At 40.4% G+C, this 21,225-nt stretch overlaps 1 protein-coding gene across 34 annotated transcripts in view; it reads right to left on the reverse strand.

Annotated features, from left to right (window-relative positions):
- The window catches only part of FERMT2 (FERM domain containing kindlin 2), a 168,283-nt gene that overhangs the window by 74,759 nt on the left and 72,299 nt on the right, over positions 1-21,225 (reverse strand). For 28 of the 34 annotated variants that reach the window (XM_078334955.1, XM_078334951.1, XM_078334945.1 and 25 more), the window contains one exon: positions 13,964-14,129. In XM_078334955.1, coding sequence (XP_078191081.1) covers positions 13,964-14,129 — 166 coding nt within the window. Of the gene's footprint in view, positions 1-13,963; positions 14,130-14,491; positions 14,622-21,225 lie in introns of those variants that run through there. The other 6 variants (XM_035260539.3, XM_078334966.1, XM_078334961.1 and 3 more) reach the window with 1 other exon arrangement.

The following is a 21,225-nucleotide window of genomic DNA, read 5'->3' on the forward strand; positions in this document are numbered from 1 at the left end:
CACGCCTGTAATCTAGGACTTTGGGAGGCTGAGGCAGGCGGATCACCTGAGGTCAGGAGTTTGAAACCAGCCTGGCCAACAGGGTGAAACTCCATCTCTACTAAAAAAAATACAAAAAAATTAGCCAGGCATGGTGGTGTGTGCCTGTAATACCAGCTACTCGGGAGGCTGAGGCAAGAGAATCACTTGAACTCATGTGGTGGAGGTTGCAGTGAGCTTAGATTGTGCCACTGCACCCTAAACCAGGCAAAAAAGGAACACTCTGTCTTAAAAAATAAGTAAATAAAATAAGAACTGTCTTTACCTTAAGATTGCAAGTTGAGTGAGGGTAAGGAATGAGTTAATTTTGTTCATAACAGTTTGTAGTATAGTCTCTGGCATTTGGTAGGCTCTCACTTAAAACTATCAAGTGGGTAAGTTAAGGAATAATAGAATATCATTTCACAGTTAATTATGTCTTTCTTCTCTATAAGTTTTTCTTGTATTTCTCTAAACTAGTCTATAATAAACCGTGAACACTGCCATCAACAATCTGGAATGCCTTTCTTCCTAACTTTCCACCCTCTCTTTAAATAATGCCAGTTATTACTCATGATTCTAAATCTCCGTCTTCCTATATTCAAGGGTTAAATATATGGCACTTCTCAATCAGATCATCGAACTCAAAGTAATTTTCTTTTTTCACTTTGTTACTAGTAAGCTGCTCATACCGAGAGCTGGGACTGTGCCTTACTATATAATAGTTGGCGCTCCATAAATGTTTGTTGCTGCTACTATAGTCCAGTTCATGTATCTCTTATTTCCACACAAGTCTCATGTTATATACCTCTATAACCTATCAAAAACAGAGCATGGCTGTTCAGAATTATCTCTATGAAAGAATGTTTACACATCAATGTCCCATCTCAGCTAAGACCCTTCTTTGCTATTTTAAATTCTTTAAGGAATTTACAGCCCAAATTCATAAGGTGAGATAATAGTGACACGTCCCAGGCTCAAAAGGATCCTGAATAAAACAATTATTAGTATAACTACTACTTACTATGTGCCAAGAACTGTTCTAAGTGCTTTACACATGTACACGCATTTAATCCTTACAACAACCCTAAGTGGAAGATTACTACCCCTATTTTACTTACAAGTCACAAAGATGTTAAATAACTTGGCATAGGGTCACAAAGCTTCTAAGTAGTGAAGACAGTATTCAGACCCAGCCAGTCTGACTTCAGGGAATGTATTCAGACTTCACGACCATTAAACAGAATTTACAAAGGCAAGAAAGTCTTTTAAAATTTGTCAACAAGAGCTTAAATAAGAAAGGGTTAAATACTACATAAATAAAATGAAAACAAAGCAATCAGAGTACTGAAAAACACAATTAAAATTTATGTCTTAAGTTTACATAGTATTTGAAGGATAACTGTAGATTACATTTTATTGCGCTCTTAGTATAGTCATTCTACTAATTATCAGGAATTGTTAATGTTTTTAATACCATATTTAGTCAATATATTAATCACCCAAAACAGATAAGTAAACTAAAGCTAAGTGAGATTAAATAATCAGAAGTTAAAATAACTTGCCCAAGGCCATATGAAACTAATAAGTTGGCCACATCTTAGAGTAAGTTCTTAGCTGCTAACAAAATTCACCTCTTCTTTATTTTTTTTGAGGCAGAGTCTCACTCTGTTGCCTAGGCTAGAGTGCAGTGGCAGGGACTCAGCTCACTGCAACCTCTACCTGCCAGGTTCAGGCGATTCTCCTGTCTCAGCCTACTGAGTAGCTAAGACTATAGGCATGAACCACCACACTTGGATAATTTTTACATTTTTAGTAGGGTTTCGCCATGTTAGCCGGGTTTCGCTATGTTAGCCGGGCTGGTCTCAAACTCTGGCCTCAAGTGATCTGCCCACCTTGGCATCCCCAAGTGCTATAAAATTCACCTTTTTAAAAAGCTATCTGTCTAACCAGAATATTAAATTTATGGAAACACTCCCTATCTTAGCATAGCAAGTCTACAATTCTGTACATGCAGAAGCATGTATCAAAAAAAAATCTGCTTCTAGATGATCTTCACACTTTAATAATCCTTTTTTTTTTTTTTGTGACAGAGTTTGCTCTTGTTGCCCAGGCTGGAATGCAATGGCACAAGAGCTCAGCTCACTACAACCTGTGCCTCCTTGTTTCAAGTGATTCTGCTGTCTCAGCCTCCCGAGCACCTGGGATTACAGACACACGCCACCATGCCTGACTAATTTTGTATTTTTGGTAGAGATAGGGTTTCTCCATATTGGTCAGGCTGGTCTCGAACTCCTGACCTCAAGTGATCCACCCCTGAGCCTCCCAAAGTGCTGGGATTACAGGTGTGAGCCACCACGCACAGCCCATATTTTAATTATTTACAGTATTGCTAATAATGATGCAAGGTAGCACAATAAACTTAAAATCAGTTCCTAAAATGATAAGAGAAAAAGTCAGAACTATTTGGTCTCCGGCTGGGTATGGTAGCTCACGCCTGTAATCCCAACACTTAGGAGGCCAAGGTAGGTGGATCACTTGAGGTCAGGAGTTCAAGACCAGCCTGGCCAACATGGTGAAACCTCATCTCTACTAAAAAAAAAATTAGCAGCACATGGTGGCACATGCCTGTAATCCCAGCTACTCAGGAGGCTGAGGCACTAGAATTGCTTGAACCTGGGAGGTGGAGGTTGCAGTGAGCCAAAACTGCACCACTGCACTCCAGCCTGAGTGATGGGAGTAAAAATCAATCTCAAAAAAAAAAAAAAAAAAAAAAAAAGAAGTATTTGGCTTCCTTTATAAAAGACACATTCTCAATCTTTAATAAAATGCTGTTATTTCTCTAGCTCAATATAGGGAGAAAATTTACAAACAGTAAAATAGCTGGGATTGTAATCGCCATCATCATAGCCACATTTACAAAAGCAATTCTAAACACTTCATGTGTATTAACTAACTTAATCTTTATAATAAATCCAAAGATATTGTTATTATCCCCATTTTCCAAATGAGGAACCAGAGGGACAGACAGGTCACACAGCCGAAGGTCATACAGCTATATGGTCAGGTCAGGATTCTGACATGGGCGGGCTGCTTCTCAGTCTATGCTCCATAACAAGGGCATTCCATCTTGGCAAGAGAAGTCATCACCACCTTGCATAAGACTTTTACAATTGATACAGCAATCATTTGCTTTTTTCAAGTTATTTTTAATTTCAAAGGTTATAAAATTCTTAGATCTGAACCCAAGAAGTACATTAAGGAACATCAAGCTGGGAAGCACTTACCCAGTAGACACCTTCATCTACCATCAATAATGCTAGCACTTTAACGGTGTTTTAGTCATAACAGTGAGTGTTTCATTAAGAAAAAGAAAAGCATTACACTGATGCTCAGAAATTACAATTGATTTTTTAAATACCTAATGTATTTTTTAGTTACAACATGATGTAAAAATAAGACAGTTAAATATATCTGAGAAAACATTCCCTACAAATTCTAAAGTAGATATCACCTTCTCTGGACTGGAGGTTATCAGCCCAATAACCTTGATAAGTACAGAAAGGCCACCCCAAGGATGCACTGACACTGGCTGGTCCTTATGTATCTAAATAACAGATAACTGAGTCTGAAACCTGAATTGTTAAAGGAAATCAAAACATAAACCTCAAATTGTAATCATTTACTGCTCCTCTCTTTTTATCTCTCATAAACACTTACTCACTTTCAAGCAGAATTAATGAAGTTGAGAGAAAATACCATAAGACATCATTTTCAATTAACTTTCAAAACATTTTACTATGTAATTCGAGGTGAGTTACTATGAACAATTATTCATAATATTCTAAAGAAGGGAAATAGACCAGGATTTGTATACTGACCCTTTAATCCACAAGAGTATGGCTGTAGATATCTTATATTTAAAGACATTTAGATGTCTTTAGATACTGTTTACGTATCTTCAAGTTTAGAGTTACCACATTTGAAGAACCATTTTCAAAGTATCCTAATACATTACATATTCCAAAGAGATGGGAACTAACAAATGATAATTTATTCTGCGTTATCTATACTGAGATTCTAAAAACTGAAAAACCGACTTAGCCAGCAGGTTAGTCATTAGGAAAACGTAGGTTAAAATTACAATGAGAGAGCACTACTTACTAGAGTGGCCAAAATTAAAACCAACAACACTAAATTCTGACAGTAACAAGGAACAAGTAACAAGGAGAACTGAGAGCAATTGGAACTCTCATATAATACTCACAGGAAAGTAAAGTGATGTGGCCACTATGGAAAAGTTTGGAAGTTTCTTCTAACTTTAAGAATATACTTACAATACTACCCAGCAATCCCATGCCTAGGTACTTACCCCAGAAAAATAAAAATATGCATTCACACATGTTTATAGCAGCCTTATTCATAATCTCCAAAAACTGGAAGTAACCCAAATGCCCTTCAATTGCTAAATAGACAAACTGTGAAATATACCCATTCAATGGACTACTGCTCAGCAATAAAAAACAATTGATACAAAAACATGAACGAAGCTAACATGTATTATGCTAAGAGAAAGAAACCAGCTTCAAAGAGCAAGATACTGAATGGTTCCATTTACACAGGCCAGTCTAGAAAAGGCAAATTATCAGTGGTTTTTAGGATCTGGGTTTAGGGAGATGAGATGATTACAAAGGAACGCAAGGACACTTTTGGGAGTATTATAAAAGTTTTCTATCTTGACTGTGGTGGTTTTACATGTCAAAACTCAGAATATTATACTAAAAAGGATAAATTTTACTGTATATAAATTAGATCTCAATAAGCCTGACATTAAGAAAAAAATTAACAGGCGAAACAATCATATAACTATGCAAATAATTTGTTAAAGAGTGAATTATAACGAATATGAAAGTGCAAAAGTCACACTTCTTAACTAAAAAATTTAAAAATTATTTAAAAATGGCTGGGCATGGTGGCTCACACTTGTAATCCTAGCACTCTGGGAGGCTGAGGCAGGTGGATCATGAGGTCAGGAGTTTGAGACCACCCTGGCCAACACAGTGAAACCCTGTCTTAAAAAAAAAAAAAAAATTTAAAAATATACTTTCAGATGTATCTGAAGCTAACTAAAAAATAAAAGAATTATTAAGAATATACTTTCAGATGTATTTGTTTACCTCTCTATTTGAAAATATATACCATTTTAAAATGTACCATGGCATAAGCATTAATAATTTTTATTTCAGTAAAATCATTATTTAAATAAAAATATTGCATAATTAGCTTTTTTCTGAAACTATTTTCATTAGTTTCTAAATAGGCCCAATGTTTCCATGTGCTTGCTATAAATGAATTAAAAACAATGCTCTTATAGAATGTATTAAGTAGAGAATTAACTTATTACTGATGCTTTCGTGGTTTTAAATTTTTCAAATCCCTCAAATATCATCAACCACTTATTGGTCCACTGCATTTCAGAAGTCTTGTAAAAATGGTGCTTAAATAGCTCTCTGTTAAACTGCAGAGGCAAGTGTGTGTCTGGAAGCTGGGAGGAAAGTAGAACGATAGCTCTTTTCTCTTGTTTAGTGGGTGGGAACAGAAAGCAATCCCATACTAAGCTTTTTTTAAGAAGTGCAATTCCCTGCTAGTAAAGCTGGAACTTATCTGGGCACAGTGGTTCACACCTGTAATTCCTGCACTTTGGGAGGCCAAGGCAGGCAGATCACTTAAGGTCAGGAGATTAAGACCAGCCTGACCAACATGGAGAAACCCCATCTCTACTAAAAACACAAAATTAGCTGGGTGTGGTGGTACATGCCTGTAATCCCAACTACTTGGGAGGCTGAAGCAGCAGAATTGCTTGAACCCAGGAGGCGGAGGTTATGGTAGGCTGAGATTGTGCCATTGCACTCCAGCATGGGCAATAAGAGTGAAACTCCATCTCCCACCTACCCAAAACAGAGGGAGGACTTATTAAATATACTAAATATACTAGATCATATTTTAACCTTTTCCTTTCTACTTTAATATACTCAGAGACTCAATGCCACAGAGAAAGTAGCCACTCTCATTTGTGTAACAAATAATTTATATAAAGTATATACATAAATATATATAGTATCAAAATATATGTATCATCTAATTCTTACCAAAACATATAAACTTTTTTTTCAATTTCTGTTTTATAGAAGTCAAAACCCACTCAGAACGTTGGCTTTGCTGTGCAAAGGTCATACAAACCAGTAAGTAGCAGACAGAGCCAGAAGTTGAATCCAGACCTTCTGACACACTAGGTAACCTGTTATGTCTTAATAATCTGTGCCTCCATTAGCACCTACTACAGTCTGAGAAAAACTGACATTATGGGAAATCTACATCCAATGATGTCTAAAACTATTATTAACAGTTTATTTAATAGTAAGCTAAGAAGTAAACTAAATTTTGAAAATAAAATATGTAAAAAAAGAACCTATAAAAATATCACTCTTGGCTGGACGTGGTGGCTGATTCCTGTAATCCCAGCACTTTGGGAGGCCAAGGCGGGCAGATCACCTGAGGTCAGGAGTTTGAGACCAGCCTCGCCAACATGGTGAAATCCCATCTCTACTAAAAATACGAAGATTAGCATGGTGGTGAGTGCCTGTAATCCCAGCTACTCTGGAGGCTGAGGCAGGAGAATTGCTTGAACCTGGGAGGCAGAGGTTGCAGTGAGCTGAGATTGTGCCACTGCACTCCAGCCTGGGTGACAGAGCAAGACTATGCCTCAAAAGAAAAAAAAAATGACTCAAGTGAAATTTGCGTGGATACTAAGAACTTTATTTTAAAAAGGTTAAACAATGTCTTGAAAGACAAAGGCTGAGGAACTGTTCTACAGGGTGGCCATAATAAAGTTTGCAAACAGATACTATTATTTTACATGTATCTTAATGTAACATCAATAAGCCATTTATCCTATACTCTAGCTCCACACTTGGTGGCCATTCTTGATATACAATACCAAGAGATTAAGAGACCCTTTCAACTAAATAGGAAAACAGATTCTGGATGGAAAAAAACCCAAAGGCCATTATTGGGACAACTGGCAAAATTTGAAAATGGATACATATTAGATGACAGCACGGAATCCATGTTAAATTTCCTGAATGTGATCACTATACTGTAATTATGTAAGACAAATTCCTTGTTCTTAGGTGATATATATTTAAGTATTTAGGAGTCAAAGGTTATGATTAAGTCTGAATTTTAGTCAAATTGCTTCCCAACATGTGCATGCTTGTGTGTACAGACAATTCAAATGGCAAAATACTAACTGCTGTCTAGATGAAGATTATACAGTGTTCACTGAATTACTCTTGAACTTAGATGTTTGAAATTTTTGAAAATTCACAGCCAAAGGTAACAGGTAAAATGTTAAATATTTTCTTTCCATTTTCCTCAATAGCGATTAGACATTTCCAACAAGGCCTTTTATAAGTAATTGAATAAACATATTTTTAGCATCTCTATAAATAACTTAACGCTAGTTGGAAGCAAACAGTACTTTTTTTACTTTAAAAAACTGGGCATAAAACATAGCAGCAAAACAAAAACAAAAGGCAGCAAATAGCATATACTCTAAGAAATAGCACAATATCTATTAGCTGCCATAGGATTATAGTAAAACTTGAATACTGTCCTCCACTTTTAAAAAGCTTAAAATTTGCTAAGAAACAGATACAATTTACTTCCTATGGATCATGAACAGTGTTTTAAACACTGAGTAAACTTGCTATCAGATTTAACCAAAACTTAATTCACTTTAATAAGATTTTAAAGTTGTTTTCTACTCCACCCCCAAGATTTTTTAAAATGTCTTATAATCTTAATATATTTCACTATGAATGCAGTGAGGTTGCATCATGTAGGTATGAATTTCCATTAATTCAATTGTGAGCTCTCAAGGGGAAAAACTGAGGATTTCAACTGCATAGATACCATTCTACCAAATAAGCACACACCTTCCCCAGGGAGCACTAAGCCCTGGGGATAAGGGAGCTGTCCAGTTGCATATGCCTCTGTCCCACTGTGCATCTTGCCAAGCTCTGATCCTAGTGTTTAAAGCATTTTTTGTGTATCGAAGCCCCTAATGTAAGCCAGCTTCTTCATCTCATGCTCAACTCATGAAACTTATTTTTGGAATTCCTAAAGGAAAAACTAGCTATTTTCCACTTCTGTGAGATGCAATGAATGTATATCATACTTAATGATCACTTGAAGAAGTTTTTAGTGGTAACTTTACTAAAATCTGTTTCTTTTTTTTTTTTTTGGTCCATGTGCTAACTTCACAATCTAACTTGATCCTAACCTGCAACTCCAACATAAATGAACTTTTTTCATTATTATATGGCAAGAAAATGACACACTTTTAAAGCAAGGACAGCTTCTTTCTAAATGTCACATTCAGACACATAATCCTCAAATTTTCTTTTTCCTTTATTCAGAGGCAGTCCAGCTCTGTCACCCAGGCATGGTGTGCAGTGGTCTGGCCGCAACTCATTGCAGTGACAAACGCCCAGGCTCAGGCAATCCTCCTGTCTCAGCCTTCCGAGTAGCTGGGACTACAGATGCACGCCGTCATGCCCGGCTAGGTTTTGTATTTTCTGTTTTTCTGTAGAGACAGGATTTCACCATGTTGCCCAGCTGGTCTCGAACTCCTGAGCTTTAGCAAACAACTCCTGAGCCTCAGCATCTCAAAGTGCTAGGATTACAGGCATGACTCCCTGCGCCCAGCCAATCCTCAAGTTTCTTTTTTCTTTTTGGGGACTGGAGTCTTGCTCTTGTGGCCCAGGCTGCAGTGCAGCGGTGTGATCTTGGCTCACTGAAACCTCCGTTCCCCATGTTCAAGCGTTTCTCTTGCCTCAGCCTCCCAAGTAGCTGGGATTACAGGCACATGGCACCATGCCTGGCTAATTTTTTTGTAATTTTAGCAGAGTTGGGGTTTTACCATGTTGGCCAGATTGATCTTGAACTCCTGACCTCAGTTGATCTACCCTCCTTGGCCTCCCAAAGTGCTGGGATTACAGGCGTGAGCCACCACGCCTGGCCTAATCCTCAATTTTTCTAAAGCAACTTCATACATTTCTTTTTAGTCACTCCTGAGTCCTCTAATTTGTATTTTTCCCCCTCTACATTATGTGACTTGATCTAACCCAACTTCTACATTCTCTCTACTCACAGAATCAGAGCTAGAGGAAACTTAGAAATCACCTATTTTCCCCTCTCAGCTCACAGAGCCAGTGGCTGGAGATTTCCATTCAGTGAGCTCCAAATTATAATAAATTCCTTATTCTCCATCTAAAATGAATTTTTATAGATAGGTAGAAATTTAATTGTACACAGAAGATTTAAAAAGACATTTTATAAAGTGATACTAAAACTCAGTGAACAGATCTACCAAGTATTAAAGCTAAGCACCTCTTTGGTGCTAAGCTCTGAATCCTACTGAGTACAGGGGGTTTCTTTTTTCTATTTTTTTTGAGACAGAGTTGTGCTCTTGTTGCCCAGGCTGGAGTGCAATGGCATGATCTCAGCTCACCACAAGCTCTGCTTCCTGGGTTCAAGCAATTCTCTTGCCTCAGCCTACAGAGTAGCTGGGATTACAGGCATGCGCTACCATGCCCAGCTAATTTTGTATTTTTGCTAGAGACAGGATTTTCTCCATGTTGGTCAGGCTGGTCTCAAACTCCTAACTCCCAACCTCAGGTGATCCGCCTACTTCAGCCTCCCAAAGTGGTGGGTTTACTAGTGTGAGTCACTGCACCCAGCCTAGGGGGTTTAATACTTCTCAATGACCTCCAGAGAAATCCCATAAAATTGGGCCTCTTCTTTACAAATTTTGTTTTTGAATACCATTTTATTCTGATGTCTTGTTTTTATAATCCTTATCTCTGATGTTTCGTATTTTAAATTTTTCTTTAAAAAACACTATGCACGTTTAAAATTTGTCTTTAATTAAAAAAAAAAAAACATAGACGGTTAGGCATGGCGGTTCACATCTGCAATCCCAACACTTCAGGAGGCTAAGTTGGGAGGACTGCTTGAGGCCATAAGAGGACCACTTGAGCCCAGAAGTTTGAGGTTGCACTAAGCCATGATCACATACTCACTCCAACCTGGGTAACAGTGTGAGACCTTGCCTCAAACCAAACCAAACCAAACAATATACAATATAAAATTTACAAACAATTGTAAATTTTTACAATTATTTTTTTTTGAGGCAGAGTCTTGCTCTGCTGCCCAGGCTGGAGTGCAGTGGTGCGATTTTGGCTCACCTCAACCTCCATGTCCCAGGTTCAAGCAATTCTCCTGCCTCAGCCTCCCAAGTAGCTGGGATTACAGGCATGTGCCACCACACTCAGCTAATTTTTGAATTTTTAGTAGAGATGGGGTTTCATCATTGTTGGTCAGGCTGGTCTCTAAGTCCTGACCTCAGGTGATCCACCTGACTCAGCCTCCCAAAGTGCTGGGATTATAGGTGTGAGCCACTGTGCCCGGCCTAAACTGGATTTTTAAATGATAAAATGGTGTTTCTCACTTTCTGGATGAAGTATAAACACAGAAGGGATCAATTATTTATGTGGTATTAGCTTAGACTAAGTCACAAATGCAAGACGTTTGTCACATTAGTATATAATTCCTAAAGCCCTCTTCATGGCATATGCTCTACTTTCTTTTAAAAGATTAGTGGAGAATGACAAATTTTTTTTTTTTTGAGATGGAGTTTTGCTCGTTACCCAGGCTGGAGTGCAATGGCGCGATCTCGGCTCACCGCAACCTCCGCCTCCTAGGTTCAGGCAATTCTCCTGCCTCAGCCTCCTGAGTAGCTGGGATTACAGGCACGTGCCACCGTGCCCAGTTAATTTTTTGTATTCTTAGTAGAGACGGGGTTTCCCTATGTTGACCAGGATGGTCTCGATCTCTTGACCTCGTGATTCACCCGCCTCGGCCTCCCAAAGTGCTGGGATTACAGGCTTGAGCCACCACGCCTGGCGACAAATGTGTTTTATACTAAGATTTATAAGAGATCTTTCAGATCTTTGAATCAAAGTCAAAAATCTAAAAATTGTGTTTTAATGACCTTAAGCGAAGTATACAAGTTATTTACATTAATAAAGGTTTAACTAAATACAAAGATATTGCTGACACATACTAAGGAAGCATTAGTTACATTTATGTCTCGCTTAATTAAAATGCCTCACTCTGGGATGAACACTGGCTTTAAGATGAAACTGACACACAAGGGCCAAATCATAAAACTGTGTCATGAGTTTTTTTGTTACAGACCTCTTGGAGAAATGTCAAAGTGAAGAAGGCTCTTTCTAGAAACTTCCACATGTGCACACACAATTTTAATACAATCTTGAAGGACTAGGTCATCCTGAGATCTATTGACTTCAGGGAATAATTGCTGTCACTGAACATTATCTGGGAAAATCACCTTAAAATATCATGCTTTTGGTATTCATATACCTTCCAAGAGATTAAGGATATCAGACAGTGGAGTTTTGAAAATGTAGGTGAATGCTCTGGTGCCCTCTGTTCATAGCTGCTTCAAGGCCACAGTGGCCTGAGTCTGCTAACTGTCCATCACTGCTCTGCAAACCTGAGACACCAGGCTCTGTACCATCCCATCCTTACCACCATCTCCACCTTTTATCTAGACTCTACAAGCTGCTTTGATCCTCTTTAGCCACTGTTTAGGCAAGTAGTCATCCAGTCTGCCCTTTAATACCTTCAGTGACATAAGTCAGGGCTTCAGAAGGCAGGCCATTCCAGTTTTCAGTACCTCTGAAAAATTACAAAGTTCTTTTCTAATTTGACTAGTCTGGTTTGTGGATGTTTTAAATGGTGCCCTACTGAATCTCTTCTCCATTTACTTGCCAAGAGGCAACAAAATCTAATTGTAAAAACCAGGAGCATCCCTTAGCTCTACCTTTACCACACAGGAAAGTTGGAGGCACTTTCTTTTTGGAATCCAAAATACAACAGGAATCAGTACTAGTTCAGTTCAAAAAAGAGTACGGTTTCCATATGCACAGCATTTCCTACCTTGTTGGGCTTCTTTTCTCTGCATAAAAAATTAAAAGTGCATCAGCATTAAAAGACTAAGATTATAGTCACTTAAATTAACATTTGTTTGCATAGTTTATTCTCTATATTTCTATTTATTACTGTGATTCTATAATAAACAGTCCTAAGCAATACAAAATAAATATAGACATCATTATTTATTCATTAGCTACAGCCTGGCTTTCGAGAACTACAAGTTGTCTCAGTCACCTTCAACAGCTCTTTTTTTTTCAATATAGAAAGTATCTCCTATTGAAGCCAATTTTTAATAAGGTCTATTTACCATAAAATAGAAAATCTATGATATAAATGCTTGTTTTCTTTGAAAACAAAATATATCAAAATATTTGCTATTTTCATTCTTAAATAATCCCATGCCAGTGCTGGATTTAAAAAGTTCATAAATATTTTGCAAACAGTGACTGATTTATTCAAATCTGATAAAAATACTGTTAACTGCCAGTTAAATGGCTAATCAATACAGCAAAATTTAATTTTCACTGGGTTACCTAGGAGGATATTCTTTCCTGAGCTGTATCTCAGGAAGCCAAACAATGCAGAGTCTGAAGGATGAGGCTACTTTGTAAGAGCTTCTGTTTGGTCCTTTAATAATAAAACTTGCAACAGGAGTACAAAGCAGGTCCATCCAAATGAATTCTGCCTTATTTTGCGAACTGCATCATAGTGCTATTTCAGTACCTTTACATACAATAATCCTCTGGTAAGAAATAGATTTCCCGACAAATAAGCACCTCTCTATTTTCCCAGTGTAGCTTGAAAATGAATGCTGTGTTTAAAAAGAAAAAAAGACGAAAAAAACCCCCAGAAAGTCCCCAACCCCCCTTCACCAAAACAAAAAACAACTCCAGCCTAGAAAGACAATGCCACACCTACCACCTTATCACAACTGCATTATGTACAATGGGCACTTTAAAGCTCGGGAAGACAGTTCTCTGATAATTCTCTTAGGATAAAATCAACTGTGTGGCCGACTCTTCCAGATGAAAATGGTTTCATTCATCGCCAACAAAATGTGTAGTGCACACTTTTCATACACTTCATACAGTCTGTACGTATGTACGAAGTAAGATACCTTATTACTTCAAACTGGGTATCAGTCCAGTATATATTTATACTCAAGCAAATACTGTCAACTTCAAATTAGCTTAACAAAGTCTGCTTTTAACATAAAGTTCTTTCACTGGTTTGTTATTAATATAAAACCGAATGCTCGAAATGGCTTACCTCGAGCATGGACTACGGATACCAAGTTTGTCAAGCACTGCCCCACCCCTTATAAGAGTGGATGACTGGAACATTTTAATGCACTCCACCACGTAGAACAGCCACAGACACTTCACACTGGCGCCAGTAGTTACACATTTTCCAGCACAGATTTTTCTTAAATGTATTTTGTATCATCCTCTATGCCAAACATCACTAACATTCAGATATGCTGAAGAAATAGATAACCACGGACCCTGTAGTACTACCCTCCCAACACACTTTTCTCATTCTTTCATTGTTCTGTAGGTAAATGTTAAGAATTACTGAGTTCCCCGGCACACACACCCCCGACACCCGTAACTACGCAATTAAGTTTATAATTGGGAGGCTCGAATCATTACATTTGAAAATTCAGAGAGTAACAAAACAAAGTAAAATGCAAAGGGGGAACAGGTCTATCTGCTTAAATGCTGAAAGATTTTACATTTCTAAAAAGCATTTGCGGGATGCCGAGATTTCTCAAATGCGCCCCTCCCCCGCCTTTAGCCTCTTTCCTCCCTCAACCAATTCTGGGAAGTGGTTACTTGGACGCGGCTGGGATGCTACTCACCGAGTTTCTCCACCAGCTTAAGCATCACCCCTCCGATGTGCACCTCGCCGGTCACTCTCAGGGTGACATCGCGGTTCAGGTCCGTCACATGGACACTCAGTTCCCACGTCCCGTCCGCGTAGCAGCCATCTGGCATCCTTATCCCGTCCAGAGCCATGGCTCCTTCCTGCGAGCACGGAGGAAATGGCTTTCGTAAGCGTCACTCCCCCAAAGGAAGGCGAATCCCACCGAATTCGCAGCGTCTGCCACGGGCTGGGAGGTGGCGGAGGACCCGGGGCTTTCCGCGCAAACTCGGGAGGGCGGCGGCGGCGGCCCGGGCTGCGGGAGGACCCAGCGCCTCGCTCGCTCCGCTCGCCTCGCAGCGCGCTTCGGCCCAGGCGCCGCCCGCCCCACACCGTCCCCGCCTAGCGGACCGCGGCGGGCTTCACCTGCCAGCCGGCCCCGAGAACCGGCGCGTGCGGGCTCCGGGCTCCCCGCTCCCCTCCCCGCCGCGCCCCCTCGAGTCCCGGCGGGGTCCCGCTCCCTCACCGCGCGCTCCTAGCGCTCCGGGCCCGGGGCTCGCGCGGCAACAGGCGCGGGGCTGGCGGCTAGCGGGGCGGCGGCGACCGCGTCCGGCTTCTCCGCGGGCCAAGCGCTGCCTGCGGCCGCAGCTGCTAATGGAGTCCAGTCCTCGCCGCCCCTCGCCTGGCTCCCCGCGCTCCACCCTCTCCCCGCCCCCTCGGTCCAAGCCCGGCTGGGCTGGGCGCGCTGGCTCCCTCCTTCGCAGCCCGCACCGCCGCCCCGAGCGTGTCTGGCCGGCCTCGCCCCTGCCCCCGCCCTCCCGGCGCCGCGCCCGGGGGAGGGGGCTGCAGGTCCCGGGAGGGGTGGGGAGGCGCGGGGGCGGCGGGGGGCGCGGCGGGGCGGCAATCTCGGCCCCGCGGAGCGCTGCCCTTTTATGGAAATGAAGGACCCGGTGCCGGGATTGAATCCAACATCCGGGCTCTCGACTGCGGGCTCTGAGGAGGGGGAGCGGCGGAACGCGGGCGACCTTTCCCGGGGGCGCGGGTGGGCGGCGGGGCGGTGGGAGCTCGGGCTGGACTGGGCCCCCGCGGCGGGTGTCCGCGCTGGCAGCCGGGGGAGGGGGGCTTGTCCGTGAGAAACGGCCCCAGGAAATTCCCAGGGCAAGGTCGTTTTCGGGGAACAAAGTCCTCCCGCCCCCTCCCCACGCCTGGAGCCGGACCAAAAGTCTTGGAGCGGTGAGAGGTGCGGCACTCCGGGAGCTGGAGAGAGGACTCCGGGATGGAGAAACTTTAAAAAGTAAATGCCCAAACCAGCTCCTTGAACGTCCCACAAAAGAATGAGAAAACCGAGGGAGGTGAACCACGAAAACTGCTTTGCAAGCAGTGTCCGGCACCATCAGCAACTCCTACTGGACTCCCAGGAGTTTGCAAGCGTTCTTAACCCCTTCGGAAGCTTCCTCCGGCTGCAAGTTCAACAGATGATGCTCTTGCTATAGGGGAAAGGAAAGACACAACTTCGTTTCACGAGTTTTACTCGGAAACCGTTTCCCCAGCTTCTCGAGCTCTTTGTACGTATTTGTATATTTGTATAAGCAATTTAGAACTAACCGTCTATTCAAGCTGTTAGATGGAGATACATGCTCCACCCCAACCCCAGCCACACCCTGGATTTTAATACTTCTGGAACTGTGCCTGCAGGTACGGGGAAGAGCTAAACAACTTCACCTGCTGAAGACTGACTAGTGATGGAGAACGGTCCTCCTGCTTCCCGCTTTTGTTTCCACTTCCCCCATTAATGTCAAGGGGACTGCGTTCAGAAACAGCAAACCAGAGAAACTGCCTCGCTAGCAAATTAATGGGCTCAAAAAGTAAACGTCAAGAAGGCATAGATTAAAATACCTTTTCTTGATAAAAGACTACAGTTAGCGGTCTCATTGTACTGTCCCAAACGCTTGGAAAGGGAACCCACCAGGCAGATAACCTTTTGTTCATTAACATAACTGGGAAACAAGATAGGAGGCCTCAAGAAAGGGGTGGAACTCAGAAAGGAGTGAAAGCAGCAAAATTTAGTCAGATGCCAAAGGCTTGGCAGAAAAAAAAATTGGGAAAACCACTACAGTGTTTTTAACTAGTCATCATGGAGAAATTGATGCCTTGAGACTCTCTTCTCTCTACTTTCCAATTATTTTTACTCATGGATGTTCCAAATAGTTCACTTGAAAGCAATATGAATGTCCGGAGAGGAGGGAGTTTATGTAATATGGTGTTGAAAATATATAGGAAAATGTTTTTAATAAAATAAGGAATTGCTTGTTAGGGCACAAAACTGCGGAACTAGATATGCAGCTGTAAAATTACGAGCTTATTTATTTTTAAATGTTCAGAGAAAAAGACTAGAAGGAGATACAACAAAATTTTAAGAAGCTGTCTGGGTCTTGAAATCACCGGAGGTTCCCCCCCCCCCATTCTTTATTTTCTACGAACTTGGGAACTTTACACCATCACCTAGAATTGTATCCAGCATTTCAGTTTCTCTGTACGTGCCATTATATTCACGATGATAGACACTGGAAAGAGCAGCTACTGACTGAACTATGGGCAGGATTTTCAGAAGTTTCTTTGGTATTTTTAAAAAATATATCTAAATAAATCTTGAGTTCTTTAAGAGCAGGGACTTCAAATTCTTTTCATTGTCCACAAATTCACAATAGCTTGAGACAGAGAAAATGGAAAACATGCTGGTGTTAGACCAACAAAATGTCAAAGAAACAGCGGGTCTGTTTTATGGAGAAATCTCAGGGGCCAGGTACAGTGGCTCATGCCTATAATCCCAGTACTCTGGGAGGCTGAGGCAGGAGGATTGCTTGAGCCTAGGAGGTGGAGGCTGCAGTGAGCTGTGTTTACACCACTGCACTCCAGCCTGGACGACAGAGTGAAACTCTATCTCAGAAAAACAAACAAACAAACAAACAAACAAATCTCAATGGGAATATCCCCACTTTAAAAATGTACTTATTTATTTCCCCCACCTTATCCCCCAAAAGATTTATGACAATGTATATGGATGCATAAACTGTGAGATAGCATACATTATAAGTGACACAAAACAAGAATAAAAAGGTGGGTGGCGGTTGGGAGGCTTAGAGGGATGGAGTAGAGATTATTTTTGAGTAGAGATTTAAAATGGAACTGGGAATCAAACTAAGAATTGCATCTTATGACCTTTGTACGTGCTCCAGTAAGCTGCAAAAAATTATGGCTTCTTAAACATGCCTTTCTAGAACCTAAAATATCTATGCCCTTTCTGAATATTCCCTTTTCTTCAGACAAAATTGTTGAAGCCGACTGTCATGACTCAGAAACTCTTTTAATACAGATGGTCCCTGACTTAATGATTTTTTTTTAGTTTACGATGGTGTGAAAGCTATATGCATTTAGTAGACACCATACTTTGAATACCCCAGGACTATTCTGTTTTTCACTTTCAGTAGAGTATTCAATAAATTATATGAGACAGTCAACAGTTTAATATAACATGGGCTTCATATTGGATCATTTTGCCCAACTGGAGGCTAATGTAAATGTTCTGAGTACATTTAAGACAGGCTAGGCTAAGCTGTGATGTTTGGTAGGTTACGTATATGCAATGCATTTTTTTGACTTACAATATTTTCAATTTACAGAAGGTAACCCCGTCGTAAGTTGTGGAGCATCTGTACTTGGTTTCCACATTCTAGTTATTTTCCCACTTTACAGTAAGAGTTACTTTCTAAACAATCTCTGCCACAGCACTGACTACTCTAACTACCATGCTTTCTTGACTCCAATTCTATCACTGTTCTTTACATTTAGTGACAGAGAGTGGGGGCGGGGAATTTTAATATTGCAAATGACTGCCCCATTTCTTAACATTTGAAATCGCTTAAGTTTAGCTTTATAAGACACTTTACTATCTTTAGAAAGTTAGCAGTATATGTTTGAGCAATTAATGCACAGAAAGGCAAGGACCCTGAGTTAAATACCAGTGGAAGAATAATTAGATTAGGATGGGTGCAGCTGGTCCCTTCAGGCCTTCTTTTTGAGTATTTCAAGCTGTTGCTTGCTTTGAAAATTAAAGAGGAGTCAGCCTCACCTCTCTGAAACTGGGATTTTTTTCCCCAGTTTATCAAGTGAGGCTTTTAAGTGCATTTCTTAAATATTTACTTCTACCTAAGATTTAGAATGTATTCAAATGTAGAATCTTATCTGAAATCCCCTGCTAGACCCACCAGGACAATGCAATGCTTGTGGTACTTACATCATACTAAAAAGTAGCTGAGTACGCCAGTGTTTGGAAGAACAGCTCAAGCATTGAAAGCAGTAATATCCAAATAAGGTACCAAGCACTGAACTTAGCTTTAGAGCAAGCGATGCCTCACAGATCTGCCGTCAAATGCAGCCCTCGGGCTTGGTAATGCTCAGGTTGACTTTAGCTTTTTCTCTGTTCCTTCTTACACTGTGCTTTATATTTCTAAAAGATCAATTCAAGATATAACCTCTGAGTTTGAAGAAGGAGAGAGGATGAGGATAGGAGAAAATAAGAGAGGGTTTGTACCAATGTGTGTAAGGTGGGGCTTAAAAATGTGACATAAGGCCAGCAAGATGAAATACAACGAATTATTGTCAAATCCAGGTGGGTAGAATTCTCTCTGTCTTGGAGATTGCCAAAAATGGCACACACCATTAAAGCTACTGAAGAGGTAGAAATCCAGGGGCATAGAGTGTGATCTAAACAGGAAGGGAGGTTGCAAAGGCCACTTCTTTGATAGAAATGGGCAGTCACCGTAATTAGTAAGAAAAGGACTGGCAAACAGAAACAAGGAAAATTTGCTAGGAATATGGCTGTTTTCACAGACCAAAGGAGAGCTCTGATGTAACAGTGAAATCTTTAAAGGGAAAGAAAAGTAGTATATTTACTACTCCTGTTACAGAAAGTTTTATATAGAAAACCATGGTTGGGGATACTTTTATTTCCCCCCAACTTAAGTTTGAACACCAGGACATCTTGTGAAATAGTTTTAACCTCAACAAAAATATCAAATGTTCACACACACAAATACATTAACGGTGTGTCTAGCACAGTGTAGGGCACTGAGACAGGCATGTAAATATATAACACATGTCAAAAATTCTTAAGGAATGTCTATCTAATGCAGGAGCCTTATATTTAAAACATCAGAAAGGACAGACACTGTGAAAGACATTAGTCCCCTACTTCACAACATATATGCAAATTAAAAATAGAGCATAGGCTTAAATGTAAGGTCTATAACTATAAAATTCCTAGACTAAAACATAGGACTAAACCTTTATGATCTTGGATTAGGCCATGGTTTCTTAGATAAGACATCAAGGCATAAGCAACAAAGGAAAAAATAAAGTTAAATTAGATTTTATCAAAGTTTAAAATAGTTATATTTCAAAGGACAGCAACAAAAATGTGAAAAAGCAATTTTTGCTTTTTCAAATGGGAAGACTATTTGCAAATCATATATCTTTTCAGTGACTTGTATCAAAAATAAATAAAGAGCTATTACAATTCAACAATAATATCAGACAGTGCAACTAAAAATGGGCAAAAAATATGAACAGACAGTTGTCCAAAGAAGACATACAAATGGCCACACGGAATATTCTCAACATCATTTATCAGCAGGGAAATGCAAATTAAGGTACAATGAGATAATACTTCACATCCTACTAAAAGGACTATAATAAACAAAAGACTATAATAAAATACAAAAACAAGTGTTGGCTAGAATGTGGAACAACTGCAACCCCTATACGTTGCTGGTGGGAAAGCAAATGATAAGTGGCTTTGAAAAACAGTTTGGCAGTGCTTCAACAAATTAAACATAGAGTTACCATATATATATATATATAGTTACTTTATATAGTTATAGTATCTATAGTTAGCATTTACATAGTTACCATGGTCTGAATGTTTGTGTCCTCCCAAAATTCATATGTCAAAATCTTAACCCCCAAGATGATGATATTAAGAAATGGGGAAGGCCTGACACAGTGGCTCATGCCTATAATTTCAGCACTTTGGGAGGCCTAGGTGGGAGGTTCGCTTGAGCCTAGGAGTTTGAGACTAGCCTGGGCAACATGGTGAGATCATGTCTCTGCAAAAATAAAAGTAAAAAATTACCTGGACATGAAAGTGGGCATCTGTAGTCCTAGCTACTCAGGAGGCTGAGGTGGGAGGATCACTGGAGCTTAGGATTTTTTCTTTTCTTTTTTTTTTTTTTTAAGACAAGATCTCACTCTGTCACCCAGGCTGGAGTGCAGTGGTACAATCTTGGCTTTCTGCAGCTCTGCCTCTTGGGCTCAGGTGATTCTCTTACCTCAGCCTCCCAAGTAGCTGGGACTACAGGCACATGCCACCATGCCTGGCTAATTTTTGTATTTTTAGTAAAGACAAGGTTTCACCATTTTGCCCAGGCTAGTCTTGAACTCCTGACCTCAAGTGATCCGCCTGTCTCAGCCTCCCAAAGTGCTGGGATTGTAGGTGTGAGTCATGGCACCTGGCCGAGTCCAGGAGTTTGAGGCTGCATTGAGCAGTGATCATGCCACTGAGCTCCAGCCTGGGTGAGAGTGAGGCCCTAAAAACAGATTTAAAAATTTTTTTGTTGTTTTTATTTGACTCTAAAAACAAACTTTAAAATTTTTTTTAAATTAAAAACAGAGGTGTGGGCCTTTGATTAGATCATTAATCTCTTTAACAAGGGGGTAGCACCCTTATAAAAGAGGCCTAAAGGAGCTCATTTGTTCCTTCCATCACGTTAGGACACAGCTGGAAGGTGCCAGCTATGAACTAGAAAGCAGCCCTCACCAGACACAATTCTGCTGGACTCTTGATCTTGGACTTTCCAGCCTCCAGAAATGTGGGAAGCAGACTTCTATTGTTTATAAGCTACCCAGTTTGTGGTATTTGGTTGTAGCAGCACAAACAGATTAAGACACCACATAATCCACCAGTTCTACTCTTAGGTATATGCATAAGAGAATTGAAGACATATGCCACATAAAAACTTGAACATACATGAATATTCATAATGTCTAAAACATGAAAACAACCCAAATGTCTTTCAAGTAGTGAACAGATAAAGAAAATATGGTATACTTATACACTGAAATATTGTTTGGCCAGGTGTGGTGGCTCACACTTGTAATCCCAGCACTTTGGGAGGCCGAGGTGGGAGGATCACCTGAGGTCAG

The sequence above is a fragment of the Callithrix jacchus genome, chromosome 8 (assembly GCF_049354715.1).
Source record: "Callithrix jacchus isolate 240 chromosome 8, calJac240_pri, whole genome shotgun sequence".
Lineage (NCBI taxonomy): Eukaryota > Metazoa > Chordata > Mammalia > Primates > Cebidae > Callithrix > Callithrix jacchus.